This window comes from Odocoileus virginianus, chromosome 7 (assembly GCF_023699985.2).
Source record: "Odocoileus virginianus isolate 20LAN1187 ecotype Illinois chromosome 7, Ovbor_1.2, whole genome shotgun sequence".
NCBI classification, from domain to species: domain Eukaryota; kingdom Metazoa; phylum Chordata; class Mammalia; order Artiodactyla; family Cervidae; genus Odocoileus; species Odocoileus virginianus.
Genome location: NC_069680.1, coordinates 79,024,386 through 79,036,563, shown reverse-complemented (window position 1 = coordinate 79,036,563; position 12,178 = coordinate 79,024,386). Strand labels below are relative to the sequence as shown.

The 12,178-nt window shown below is 35.5% G+C and overlaps 1 protein-coding gene across 5 annotated transcripts in view; it reads left to right on the top strand.

The window, feature by feature from the left end:
- RYR2 (ryanodine receptor 2) overlaps positions 1 to 12,178 on the top strand; it is an 803,099-nt gene that overhangs the window by 582,149 nt on the left and 208,772 nt on the right. For all 5 annotated transcript variants that reach the window (XM_070471032.1, XM_070471028.1, XM_070471029.1 and 2 more), the window contains 6 exons: positions 407 to 576; positions 1,975 to 2,195; positions 3,475 to 3,565; positions 5,385 to 5,525; positions 7,232 to 7,395; positions 9,625 to 9,703. In XM_070471032.1, the coding sequence (XP_070327133.1) occupies positions 407 to 576; positions 1,975 to 2,195; positions 3,475 to 3,565; positions 5,385 to 5,525; positions 7,232 to 7,395; positions 9,625 to 9,703 (866 nt within the window). The remainder of the gene's footprint in view (positions 1 to 406; positions 577 to 1,974; positions 2,196 to 3,474; positions 3,566 to 5,384; positions 5,526 to 7,231; positions 7,396 to 9,624; positions 9,704 to 12,178) is intronic.

Genomic DNA, 12,178 nt, shown 5'->3' with positions numbered 1-12,178 from the left:
GAGTACATGAGTCTTACTGATGTTTTAAAGACCTGCTCTTGTTTTGAAAAGACTGCAAACCTTGCTTTACATATTAGCTTTTAGGATATTTACCCCTGGTTTTACAATTGGATTATGGATGTCATTTTGTTTCCTTCTCAGAATCTGGCATAATACTCTGCCCTAATTTAACATACACAATTAACAAATGGATGCTAAAATAGCATTTAAATGACCTTGGATTTACAGTGCACTGCCATATTTCATCAGCTGATTCCCAGCCCTTACTTGAATGTATTAGAAGAACAGAAAAGCATTCAACTGATAACTTTACTTAAAACGTGAGCGGCTGGAAAGTAGCCATTTGTAATCAATCTTCATGGATGGCATGGCCATTAACAACAGTGTATCACCTTCTCTCTTTTAGATGGGAATGTGGTGGAGCCTGACATGTCTGCAGGGTTTTGTCCAGATCACAAGGCAGCCATGGTTTTGTTCCTTGACAGGGTCTATGGAATTGAGGTTCAAGATTTCCTTCTCCATCTTCTTGAGGTTGGCTTTCTGCCAGATCTCCGGGCTGCTGCTTCCTTAGACACGGTAATGATTTGAACAAATGAATTCTGCAACTTTTAACTCTTTAGTCTCTGCCACCTGAAATTCTTTCACAGATATATTCATTCATTCATTCATTGTCCCCACATGTTTATCAAATGCCAATTTTTTAGGGTAGCAGAGAGTAAAAGAAAATAAGATAGACTATATCCTCAAGGAATTTACTGAATAGTGGAGAAAATGGACAACCCAAAGAGTACAGTAAGAATTCTGATCAGTGCAATGGAAGACAGTAAGAAGTTTATATAACCCTAATTAGGGAGGTCACAGTGGTTCCTGTTCCACTTCTAAGTCGACATAAATAATTGTGTGTCTCAGTAAAAGCAATTAAAGTATTAAAAAGGTCTAGTGAACATTGTTGAGTCTTTCAACTATAGTATCATCCTGTTGTATTCATTTTTTAATGTACATATAAATTAAAATCTGTTTTGTGAGATCAGTAGCTCATGTCAAGAAACTGCCACCATCAGTGTAAATGTTCTACTATTTGAAACATTTTTAAATATGTTATCACTCATATAAGTATAAATCTACTCATATAAATATAGTATTTGAAAAGATATACCAGCATATTATCTCTGCAAAGTAGGATTGAGGAGAGAAAAAAGACCTTTACTTTTAATTAAAAAAAAAAAAGAAAAAAGAAACAGAAACATTTTTAAAATAAGCTGGAATGCTAAATGTTATTCTAGTAGTTGTAATAATATCTTGTGTTTTTTTTTTAATACCTTGTTTTATTTTCAATTATATGTCTTGTTGATATCAGAGGAAATCAGATCTTAAGTTGGCAGTAGCTCCCTCATGAAAACTGTGAGAGGAGAATCATAAAAATAAAACTGAATTCTTTTTTCTTTTTTTGGTTGTGTTCATGTGGATTTCTGAACCTATGTATTATAGACGATAGCATGTTAAGACAGTCAGCCTTTGACTGTTGATTCTGATTGACATGAGCATAAATACGATGAGTATATATATGACATGAGTATAAAGTGTTTGAAATTTACTGTGAAAAAAAACTCCTTTCTTTTGCCTCTGCTAGTAAAGGGAGAGTCTCCCATTCTTTGATATCATTAGCATCTTCATCTTTCATCCATCCTACCCTTCACATTTTATTATAGAACATGAACTTCTGTGACTTTTTGAAGAGATAACTATTATTTCATTCATTTTTATCTATTGATGAGCAATTAAAAATCTGTTGTTTTTAGTGGTTAAAAAAAAGCATATGAACCACAGTTAAAGCTGTAACAGAGGAATCCATTTCCATATTACATACTTTTGTCAATTTCTGGGTAGTGAAATAACACGTCAACATGTATGATCCCTTGGAAAGTTGCCTCCTGACCAGTGCAAATGATGGTCTCCTCTGCACTTCCCTTCCAGGCTGCTTTGAGTGCTACCGACATGGCCCTGGCCCTCAATCGGTACCTGTGCACAGCCGTGTTACCCTTGTTAACAAGGTGTGCTCCTCTTTTTGCGGGCACCGAGCACCATGCTTCTCTCATTGACTCATTGCTTCACACTGTGTACCGGCTTTCTAAGGGCTGCTCACTCACCAAAGCTCAACGGGATTCCATAGAAGTGTGTTTACTCTCTATTTGTGGGTAAGTGGACAGTGAAATCTATTTCATGTTTCTTTAAATGAGAGAATTTACTCCGTGGTCCTTGACAATTTGTTATGAATGTTAACAACGATTTCTGGACCAAAAAATTAGTTCATGTTAGTCATTGTTGTGTACTGAGTTGAGCCTTACCAGAGCACTCTTGCTCCTGATCAAGTTCAGAAGTGTTCCTCCAGCACTCTATGGGTATCTGACCACTGAATATGGTGTTGGACTGATGATGCTGTTCTGGATGTTGGCAGGTGAAGTTGTTGTGTGGGGAATCCCCAGCTGTGTTAGTGTAGGATTCACCTTTCAACTGTGCGTAATGGTTGTAACTCCTCTTCTAGAAGAGGAAAGAAAAAAAGAGACTTATTAAAGGTAAAAAAGAAATGTATGTAGTAATATAGTAATAACAGTAAAGTATGGCCTATGTTTGACAATGATGGGAATCAAGGGTCTTACTAGGAAAACCAGAAACATGTATCTTCTTCTGAAGTTCCGACAAGTGCAAGTGACAATTTCTCAGACCCCTATCTTGGTTAATGGTTTCTTCCTAATGGACAGGCGCTCTTGGAGGGGAAAGCTTGCAGTCTGTCCAGGACATTGGTGAAGGAAGGGTTTTCACTCATAGTGGAACGAGTGTATGGGTGTAGGAACCGGATGGGACTGAGAGAGGTTAGAGATTAGTTCATAATCTTCGTTTCCCGACCCTTAGTTTCCCGACCCTACAGTTCTGTGAAATGGAATCAAAACCTGTCTCACTGAGTTTTTCAAAATATTAAATGAGGTGAAGCACTCGGGATTACCAGAGTAATAAATGGTCATAGGGTGTTGGTTTTCTTTCCCTTCCTCCTCTGGCAAAATTTCTTAGTCTTTCTCTTCCTCTTGCTCTTACTCTCCCTCCTCTTTCTGCTTCTGATCTAGTCACTGAGCCCCTTCCCACCCATTGCAAAGAGAGAATAGCATTTACTACATTAATAGGAACAGTGGGCTCTGGGGCTTTGATGGGTGAGAAGAGAAGGGGCTGAAGAGGAACATCTCCTATAGCAAATGAAGGTTGATCTTCAGATCAGGGAGCTAGAGATGACTTTGAAATATAACCTTTTATGAAATTACGTAACTCTCAGTTAATCTTTGAATTAGGAACACCTAAAATTAACATCATCTGAAGAGAAGTGTAGGTATAGGTTCTTGGGGTGTATAATCTGGTTTAATGAATTATCTACTTGGTTTAAACATTATTAGATATTCATTATTAAAATTAGCTTTGTTCCACCAGCCAGTTGAGACCTTCTATGATGCAGCACTTACTCAGACGATTAGTATTCGATGTCCCATTGTTAAATGAACACGCGAAGATGCCTCTTAAGGTAAGCACAGGGAGTGTTTGTAGCTGTTTGAGTGCTGGGTACTCTGACTTTGGTTCCTATTACAATATGTACATTTCTTAAATTCAGCATGTTTAATATGGAATGCTGGAAATTTTCTTCCAGTTATTGAAATGGACATGTAAGTTGTATTTGTGTGTACATCAACCTAAAGAAACAAGTAATAAAAGGCCAGAGAAATCCTAAGATTGGTTTACTGTATGTCAGTGGAAATAGAAATCAGTGGAAAGAAAACAGGCCACAAGAAAAAGATGAGTCAATATATTCTTAAGCCAATATATTCTTATATACTATGGAAAACATGCTAATAGGCCTGGCCTAAAGTATTAACAACCTCAAGGCATTAAGAATAGACTTTAAAAACAACATTTGCTAAGTCTGTTAATCAAATGACAGTTTCCAAATATCATCTCATAAGGTTCAAAATAATCCTTATGTATATGCAGTTACGGTTTACCATAGAGTATAGAAAATTGCCTGACATATTTGCTTCCCAGCTTTATTATTCTGCACAGGAAATGATCAAGTCTCATTCTGTCTTATTGACTTCGAATATTTTCTTGTTGTTGAATATCCCAGTCCACACTGAGGATTAAGATGTTAGGTGTATACTAATAAATGATCTAGTGGCATGGTCTGTGCATGGAGGTCATTGTTCTGTAATGGACTTTTTATAGGTGACCACTCTGCTCTGCCACCTGGTAAGCATTATATTTTTTTCTCATGGCCACACAGTAATAGTGCTATACAAAGAGGTTTGAGATAAAAATGAACTGCTGTTTTTTGAGCTGCCATTACACTAATTTGTATTTAATAACTAAAACAATCTTTCTCTATGAAAATTAATTTTGGTTTAATAAACCTAGGGAAATTAATGAATTCCATAAATTCTGTCCTTGCTGAAAATCCCATTTTTACCTGGGGTGGTGCTTGTCACGTAGAATTTACTTGATACAGATGAGCTAGAAGATACCTGAAAAAAGATACTGGATCACTTTATGTGATAAAACTTTTGCATTATAGATAGTTCTATGTTAGTCCAAGCAAATTAGATCTCAGTATTTCATCATTTGAGATTCCTAAATTGTGTGTTTGTGTGTTTTATAACTGAGAAGGATACTAAGTGAGAAAAAAATATGTCTACAGTAAGATATGTAGTTAATTTTAATAAGAGTAACTCTTATCAGTTTATTTTCCTTGTTAGATATAGGTAAGAGTCCAAAACGTGTAGTTGCTTTATAAAGATCATTTTATTAATTTGGCAATTAGTTGTGACTATTTCTTAGTGTATTAATCATGAATACTTTATCCAAAGAGTTACTAAATAATGGAATCATGAAGTATAGTGATTAAGGATGGGCAGAGAGGAAGCATACATATCCAGAGGCACTGTCCCCTGAGAATGCACATGTTAGGTGCTGTATCCTCTGGTTCACCCTAACGCCAATCACTCTGTTAAGTTCATGGATTCCAGGAGATAACAAGTCATCAAATTATAAGTAAATGATAGCAACTAAAGTAGGTCTCAGCACACAGATAGCCAGTCAACCTCCTAAAGAATTCTTTTCGAGATAATTTGTGAAATTGGGTGTTTGGTCTTTAAATTGTAATCAGTGTTAAATCTTAAAGAGATATCCTATATAAGGTAATAGTATTTTCCAAAAGAATTCATATGGAGTTGAGTAGTTTCCTTTCATTTGGCCTTGTTACATGGCATTAGAATGCCATTGGGAGGAAATGGAAAAAAAATAACATTGAGGTATCTTTAGTTCAGCGCTCTTATAATTGTTTTCCTACCTAGCTGCTGACAAATCATTATGAAAGATGCTGGAAATATTACTGCCTGCCTGGAGGGTGGGGAAACTTTGGAGCTGCCTCAGAAGAAGAACTTCATTTATCAAGAAAGCTGTTTTGGGGCATCTTTGATGCCCTATCTCAAAAGGTAATTTAATCTCTTGTGGATTTATTTGTATGATAAAATAATTGAAAAATCATAGGTTCTTTTTTTTTTTAATAGGCTATATGAAATTTAAACTGCTTTTCTTTTCTTTTTTTACTTTATTATTTATTTTTTTATTTTTTTAAAGTGTTCCTAGTAGAATAGTGAAATGCTACCTTTACTTATCAAGACGTGACATAACTTTGTTTTTTTCTCTTTATAACAAATGTTGAGAATGCAATTTATATTGACTTTTCATAATCATGATGGTAACCTGTTTCTTGTAATTACAACACTTTTTGACTTGAAAATGGCTAAGCATTTTAGCAGATTATTCACATGGATTGATCTGATATATTTGGTATTTGGTATATATTTGAATATTTGATATATATCTGGTGTGTGTATATATATATATATATCTGGTATATATATTTGAATATCTGGCATATTCTTTTATATATATATATATGGTACATATATATATATATCTGGTGTATATATCTGGTATATATATTTGGTATATATTTGAATATCTGGTATATTCTGGTATATTTGGACTTATTTGGACTCAAACCCTCCCTCATTAGTCACCTCCCCAATCTTATAAAGCCTGAAGAAATCTTGTCAAATGTAAAAATGTTAAATATTAGAGCTCTTAAAATTATAATATTCCAGAAGCCTTATTGATTTTTCACACTCTGCTGCTATGGTGATTTAAGTGTCTGCATTCCCTCTTGCTTTATGTGCGTGACATCCTCTAATAGTTGCCAAATTTGCAGTGAATGGTTTTGTACACTTTTCAGGAAACTGAAGCATAGTATTTCAGTGAAAATCAGAACATGCTTGCTATGCTTATGCTTAAATCATTAATCAAAATCAGTTTGAATTCCCAGACAGACACTATCAGATGACTGGAATAGTATAACAGAAGTTTGCTACATAATAAAGGAAGTTTATCTGTGATAACATGTGGTAGCTACATCTGAATGCTTTTTCTTGTTGACTTGTGTTTGGGAAACTGAGTCCTTTTAAAACAATATGTAGAACGTATTTTTAGAAGAATTCGCAACTGTAAAAGTTAGCACTTAAAGTGAGATAACTTTAATTATTATTTTTGATTTTTAAAAAAATCTGTAAATACGGTTTAACTATGTAACTAATATACTTTTCCCTGGAAGTTTTGGTTATGCATTTTTCCTGTAAAAGTTCTTTCTCTGTTCAGAATTTTTTTTATATCTTGAAATGCAATGTATAAAATTAAAATTTCTTACTCTGGGTGTTATTCTTTAGGTATTTTTCATATATAGTCTTTATAGCATGGCACAGCAATAATCTGTAACTAGCTGTAATAATCTATAACATAGTCCTCGACTGAAATCATGTTTATGTTGTAAAATCATGTCGTGCACTTTGAATATTCAAGTTCACCTCACTTCACATATTGGAAAACAGACTTTTAGAGAAGCAAAGATTTTATTCTTTTTATGCTACGACTTCAGTAAAAAGCTTCAGTTTCTCTTATGTTTGGTGGGATTTAAGGCCATATTTTCCGTTTTCTAGAAAAAGAATCTTTGGGGGAACTGAGTTAGCTGAAGGTATTTCTGTTTTTCTCCTACAACATCCTGTCAGTTGCAGTGCTCATGTTGACAACTGTTGCTAAGTTGTAATGGGATATTTATTTTTTTTGGTCCTCCATTTATTCCCAGAAATATGAACAAGAACTTTTCAAACTGGCACTGCCTTGCCTGAGTGCAGTTGCGGGAGCTTTGCCTCCAGACTACATGGAGTCAAATTATGTCAGTATGATGGAAAAACAGTCATCAATGGATTCTGAAGGGAACTTTAATCCACAACCTGTTGATACCTCAAAGTATGGACTCTTTCTATTGCAGCAGATTTTTATTGTAAATGATGTGTGAAGTCTGAAATTGAATAAGGTACTAAAGTGAACTTTCTCTCATCCATGCCCCCTTTGAATTGGTATCCTTTTAATAGGGGTCCCTTTACTTGATGAAATGATAGTAGTAATAATAATGGTTACATGAATACCAGAAATAGATAAGATGTACCTCCTAAGAGATATACTCTTAATATCACCAGGATTCTCTGTATGTAACCACATGGTTATATCTATAATCATGAGAATCAAGAAAGGATATCAGTTATCTTTTTAGTTGAAGTTCTCCCCTAAATGTTAAATTAGTAATTGCAGTCAACCTCTGTGTAGAGTCTTTGACTGAGATGCTTCCAGCATGCAGTGCAAGGCTATTTCTACGAGCAGTGGGGCATCACTTCATCATCACTACATCTCAGCCAGGCCTGGGGTTAGTAGTCAGGGTTCAGCCTTATAAAACACAGCATGAGAGTGAAGGGAATGTCAAATGAGAATATCTCTGGAAAATTTAGCATGCAGTGAGGGTACAGTGTGACAATCTCAACTACAGATATAGTGTTACCTAACATTATGAAAGTTCTTCCATGGACCTGGTTGCCTAAGTTGTTCTGCAGATCTTTGGGTATGTTAGGTGTTTGGGGTCTCAGCACTTTTGTTCTTGTTACTGTCTTTAAGTAGAATCATGGTTTTCCACTTGCAGAGAGGCTGCTCTTCATGCCACATTGTCTTATCCATTCCACAGTCACTCAGCAGGATCAATATTAGCAAGGTAGTCTCTTGGTAGTTATCATCCACAGCATCTGAATTCGCTTGGGTGTTCAACTTTCAGGCCTCTTGTGTCCCCCCCAGCTGGTTTAGCTTCCATAACCAGATCAAAATTTTGACCCAAGTGGTATGCTGTTAGTTTGATAATGCCTTAAATTTGCATGTTTGGTATTTGATGACAGTCCTGTGAGAAAAGACTCTACCCCCCAGTATTTGGCTTATGTGATTGATTGATCCTTTGTATCTCTTCTAAAGTAAGTAAACCAAAATGTCACATGTTCACATTCCTTCATTGGTAAGTTTGTGGTTTGCTAACATACAATGTAATCCAGAATTTTCAAATAACATCAGAACTATGTCATGGATTTGATGTTGATTAATTGAATCCAATTAATGAGTAAATGCTGGGCATGTATATTAATTTACCTCAGTTTACCCCGTTGGGGACCTCTTAACAGATTAGGTTTGCATAGTGATATCAATAGTGTCTACATCTCTGTGATTTTCACGTATTGTTTTTAAAATACGTGTGTGTCATAAAGTTCAATTACTAACTAATAACATGCGAGAAAAGAACAGTAAACCTCATTATATCAGGTTTTACTTACAATTCTATTCTCAAAGTTAAATGCATTAATAAGTTATTTTCATCAGTGAATGGAATTATATACATACTTAGTTTTTTGTTAATAGATACATGTGATAGTACCAAGTCTTACATTTACCATCAGACTTGGTCACCAATTGCATGGACTTGATGTCTGTTTGAGAGATTAAATATTTATTTAAACATGAAAGAACTCAAGTAGAAATGTTATCAAAATCGTAAAGCATGGATTGATTAAATGCTTTTCCCTATAGTTCATATTAGTAACATTTAGAATTTATATATAGACCATTATTATTTAAAATCATTCACACATCACTGGTTGTATTCAATTAGCTTAAAATTAATTTTAGTACATTTCAAAAATGTAACAGTGCATTTCAGCAGCCTTTTACCCATTTATGGTTGTTGCAGAAGAGATTAAAATCAAAAAAGAATAACTTCAAAGAACCAATGTGAGAGTAAAGTATGTCTGTAAGCTCATTATCTAACTATATCTTTATTCAGATTTTTAAAAATAATTGGTGCAATCTATTGTCCTTTTCTTGCATACATTTAAATTATTTTTCTCATACTATGTAAAATTTTTATTGTGTATAATTTATATTAAGATATAAAGTATGAATAAATATAAGATGAGCAGATAGAATCTTATTTGCTTGACTTTTCTCATACTGTTTCTACCATATGGAAAAGTAATACCTTGTTAAACCAGTTTTTTAACAGTTTTGCATTGAATGAAATATAAACAGTCATAAGCTGTGGAATAAATTATGAATGATTCCCTGAAAATCCTATGAAAATCAAACCTCTTTTCTTTGTTTTTCTCATAGTATTACAATTCCTGAGAAGTTGGAATACTTCATTAACAAATATGCAGAACATGCCCATGACAAGTGGTCAATGGATAAGGTAAAAGTCAGAACATCACATTCTAAATCATTAATGAATGTGCCTAATGACTGATTCTGGCTCACATGTTTCTGACCATGCCAATTTTCTACTTTCAAGCGAGAGCATTAGATTAGGAAAGAACATTTAATTATGATTTGCTAATGTAATATTTAGCTCTGCCACTGATATACTTAGGATACATCTATGAATAAGAATATTTGTATTCATAAATAGCACAGTGTTAGAATAAGATGATGAAGGTATAGTTGGATGTAGAGCACATCTCTCCCATGGATCCATCAGGAATACATCTTCAGACACAGACGTGCATGCAGAACACCAGCTGAGAGCAGACAGCAGCACCTGACCAGAGGAGAAGAACATACAGAACCACGCAAAACTTGAGATCGAGCCCTGAGCCTTTGGAGTGGGAGCCCTGACTCCAAGACCCTAGACTACCAGAGAAGTAGCCCTCAGTCAGTTCAGTTCAGTCGCTCAGTCATGTCCGATCTTTGCGACCCCATGAATCGCAGCACGCCAGGCCTCCCTGTCCATCACCAACTCCTGGAGTTTACTCAACCTCATGTCTGTTGAGTCGATGATGCCATCCAGCCATCTCATCCTCTGCTGCTGCTGCTAAGTCGCTTCAGTCGTGTCCGACTCTGTGCGACCCCACAGACGGCAGCCTACTGGGCTCTGCCATCCCTGGGATTCTCCAGGCAAGGACACTGGTGTGGGTTGCCATTTCCTTTTCTGGTGCATGAAAGTGAAAAGTGAAAGTGAAGTCGCTCAGTCGTGTCCGACTCTTTGCAACCCCATGGACTCTACGGAGTATCAAATCGTGAGAACTCACACAAAGAAAACCACTTGAATAAAAGACCTGGCATCACCCAACCACCAGTAGCACCCTGTGCAGGACGCCTTGTCTAAACAACAAACAAAAGCACAAACCCAGCCGTCAGCAGACAGGATTACCCCCTCACGCAGCCTTGCCCATCAGACGAAAAACAAGCAAAATATCAGCACCCATCTCACCGTAAGTGGCTCACACAAACCCCTGGACCAACCTTAGCAGGGCAGAAACGAAAAGGAAGACAGAATTCAACCTTGAAGCCTGGGAAAAGGAGACCTCAAACACAACAAGTTAAAATAATGAAAAGGCAGAGAAATACTACACAAATTAAGGAACAGACTAGAAACACAGAAGTCCAAATAAACAAAGAGGAAGTAGGCAAACTACCTGAAAAAGAATTCAGAATAATAATAGTAAAAATGATAAAAAACCTTGAAAACAAAATGGAGAAAATGCAAGAATCAATTAACAAAGACTTGAAATAATTAAAAAATAAACATACAGAGACAAACAACACAATTACTGAAATTAAAAATACTTTGTAAGGAATCAGTAGCAGAATATCTGAAGCACAAGAATGAATCAGTGAGCTGGAAAATAAAATGGTGGAAATAACTTCTGAATAGCAGAATAAAGTAAAAAGAATGAAAAGAACTGAGGACAGTTTCAGAGACTTCTGGGACCGTATCAGATGCATCAATATTTGAATTATAGGGGTCCCAGAAGAAGAAGAGAAAAAGAAATGGTATGAGGAAATTTTTGGAGATTATAGTTGAAAATTTCCCTAACATGGAAAAGGAAATAGTCAAATCAAGTCCAAGAGGCACAAAGAGTCCCATACAGGATAAACACAAGGAGAAACATGCCAAGAGACATACTAATCAAACTAACAAAGACTAAATGCAAAGAAAGAACATTAAAAACAGCAAGGGAGAAGCAACAAGTAACGTACAAGGGAAACCCCATACTCTTAACACCTGATCTTTCAGCAGAAACTCTGCAGGCCAGAAGGGAATGGCAGGATGTATTTAAAGTACTGAAAGGGAAAAATCTACAGCCAAGATTACCAGTACCTGGCAAGGATCTCATTCAAAATTGATGGAGGAATAAAAAGCTTTTCAGACAAGCAAAAGTTAGGAGAATTCAGTACCACCAAACCAGCTTTACAATAAATGTTAAAGGGACTTATATAGTCAAGAAACACAAGAGAATTTAAAAGATCTACAAAATCAACCTCAAACAATTAAGAAAATGGCAATAGGAACATGTATATCAATAATTACTTCAAGTGTAAATGGACTAAATGTTCCAACCAAAAGACACAGACTGGCTGAATAGATACAAAATCAAGACCCATATATATGCTGTCTGCAAGAAACCCACTTCATACCTAAAGACACCTGTGCTGAAAGTGAGAGGATGGAAAAATATATTCCATGAAAATGTGAAGCAAAAGAAAGCTGGAGTATCAATCCTCTTATCAGACAAAATAGACCTTAAAGAAGATTATAAGAGATAAGGAAGGACACTACATAATGATCAAGGGATCAATCCAAGAGGAAGACATAACAATTGTAAATATCTATGCACCCAACATAGGAGCACCTCAATACATAAGGCAAATACTAACAGACATAAAA